Source organism: Neophocaena asiaeorientalis, unplaced genomic scaffold, assembly GCF_003031525.2.
Source record: "Neophocaena asiaeorientalis asiaeorientalis breed wild unplaced genomic scaffold, Neophocaena_asiaeorientalis_V1.1 scaffold345, whole genome shotgun sequence".
Lineage (NCBI taxonomy): Eukaryota > Metazoa > Chordata > Mammalia > Artiodactyla > Phocoenidae > Neophocaena > Neophocaena asiaeorientalis.
Window position 1 is genome coordinate 1,814,621 of NW_020175181.1, and position 837 is coordinate 1,815,457.

At 53.3% G+C, this 837-nt stretch overlaps 1 protein-coding gene across 2 annotated transcripts in view; it reads left to right on the top strand.

The window, feature by feature from the left end:
- OTOF (otoferlin) overlaps positions 1-837 on the top strand; it is a 94,549-nt gene that overhangs the window by 28,100 nt on the left and 65,612 nt on the right. For both annotated transcript variants that reach the window (XM_024764482.1, XM_024764483.1), the window contains exon 3: positions 743-831. In XM_024764482.1, coding sequence (XP_024620250.1) covers positions 743-831 — 89 coding nt within the window. The remainder of the gene's footprint in view (positions 1-742; positions 832-837) is intronic.

The window sequence follows — 837 nt, forward strand, 5'->3', positions numbered from 1 at the left end:
CCAGCTGACCGTGGAGGTGTCATGTCAGGGTCCTCCCTGGCCCTTGGCCAGCCCCAGAGAGAGGGGACATGAAGGCCATGACAGGCCCTGCCCACACTCGGCCGTGATCTGCCAGGCTGGCTCGGTGCTCCCCCAGCCCCCAAGTCCTCCCTGGAGAATGAAGAACTGCTCTGAAGCAGCACGCTTGCCGGGTGGGCCCTCAGAAGCCTGCCCAGCACCTGCTGGGCCACTAAAAACAGTGTCCTGTTACTTCCCCGAACCCTGGTTCCTCTGTCTCTAGAACGGAGACCACGTTACCAGCCTCTTGGGTGGTTGTAAAGACTAAAGGAATTAATGCATCTAAAGCATTCAGATCCACATAATGGAAAGTTCAGACCCACAAATGGCAGCTAGTATCACTATTACTATTGTTACTATGTATGACTGGCCTCTTGTGCGTTCTGAATTTGGTGATAGAAATGAAACAAAAGGTCAAATCCTGCTCTGTCAAATCCCCCTTGTTGAACATCTCTCAGCGGCATCTTGAGCAGGCCCCAGAGCTTTCCGGTTATTTTCAGTTATTCAAAGTCAGGTCCAGCAGGGTTTATTGCTCCACCCCGGCACCCAGTTTCCATCTGGTCTTCCAATTCCTGTGAAACATTGGGCTGATGTGAGGGGCTATCTTACCAGGCGTCCCCCTCCCTCTCCCCACACCCCTCCCTGTCATTTCCACCCAAGGCCACAGCTGTTCCTCTCTCCCCAGACCTTCCGGTGGCAGGTGGCCAGCAGCATCGACAGCAATGAGATGCTCGAGATTCAGATCTTCAACTACAGCAAAGTCTTCAGCATAAAGTAAGT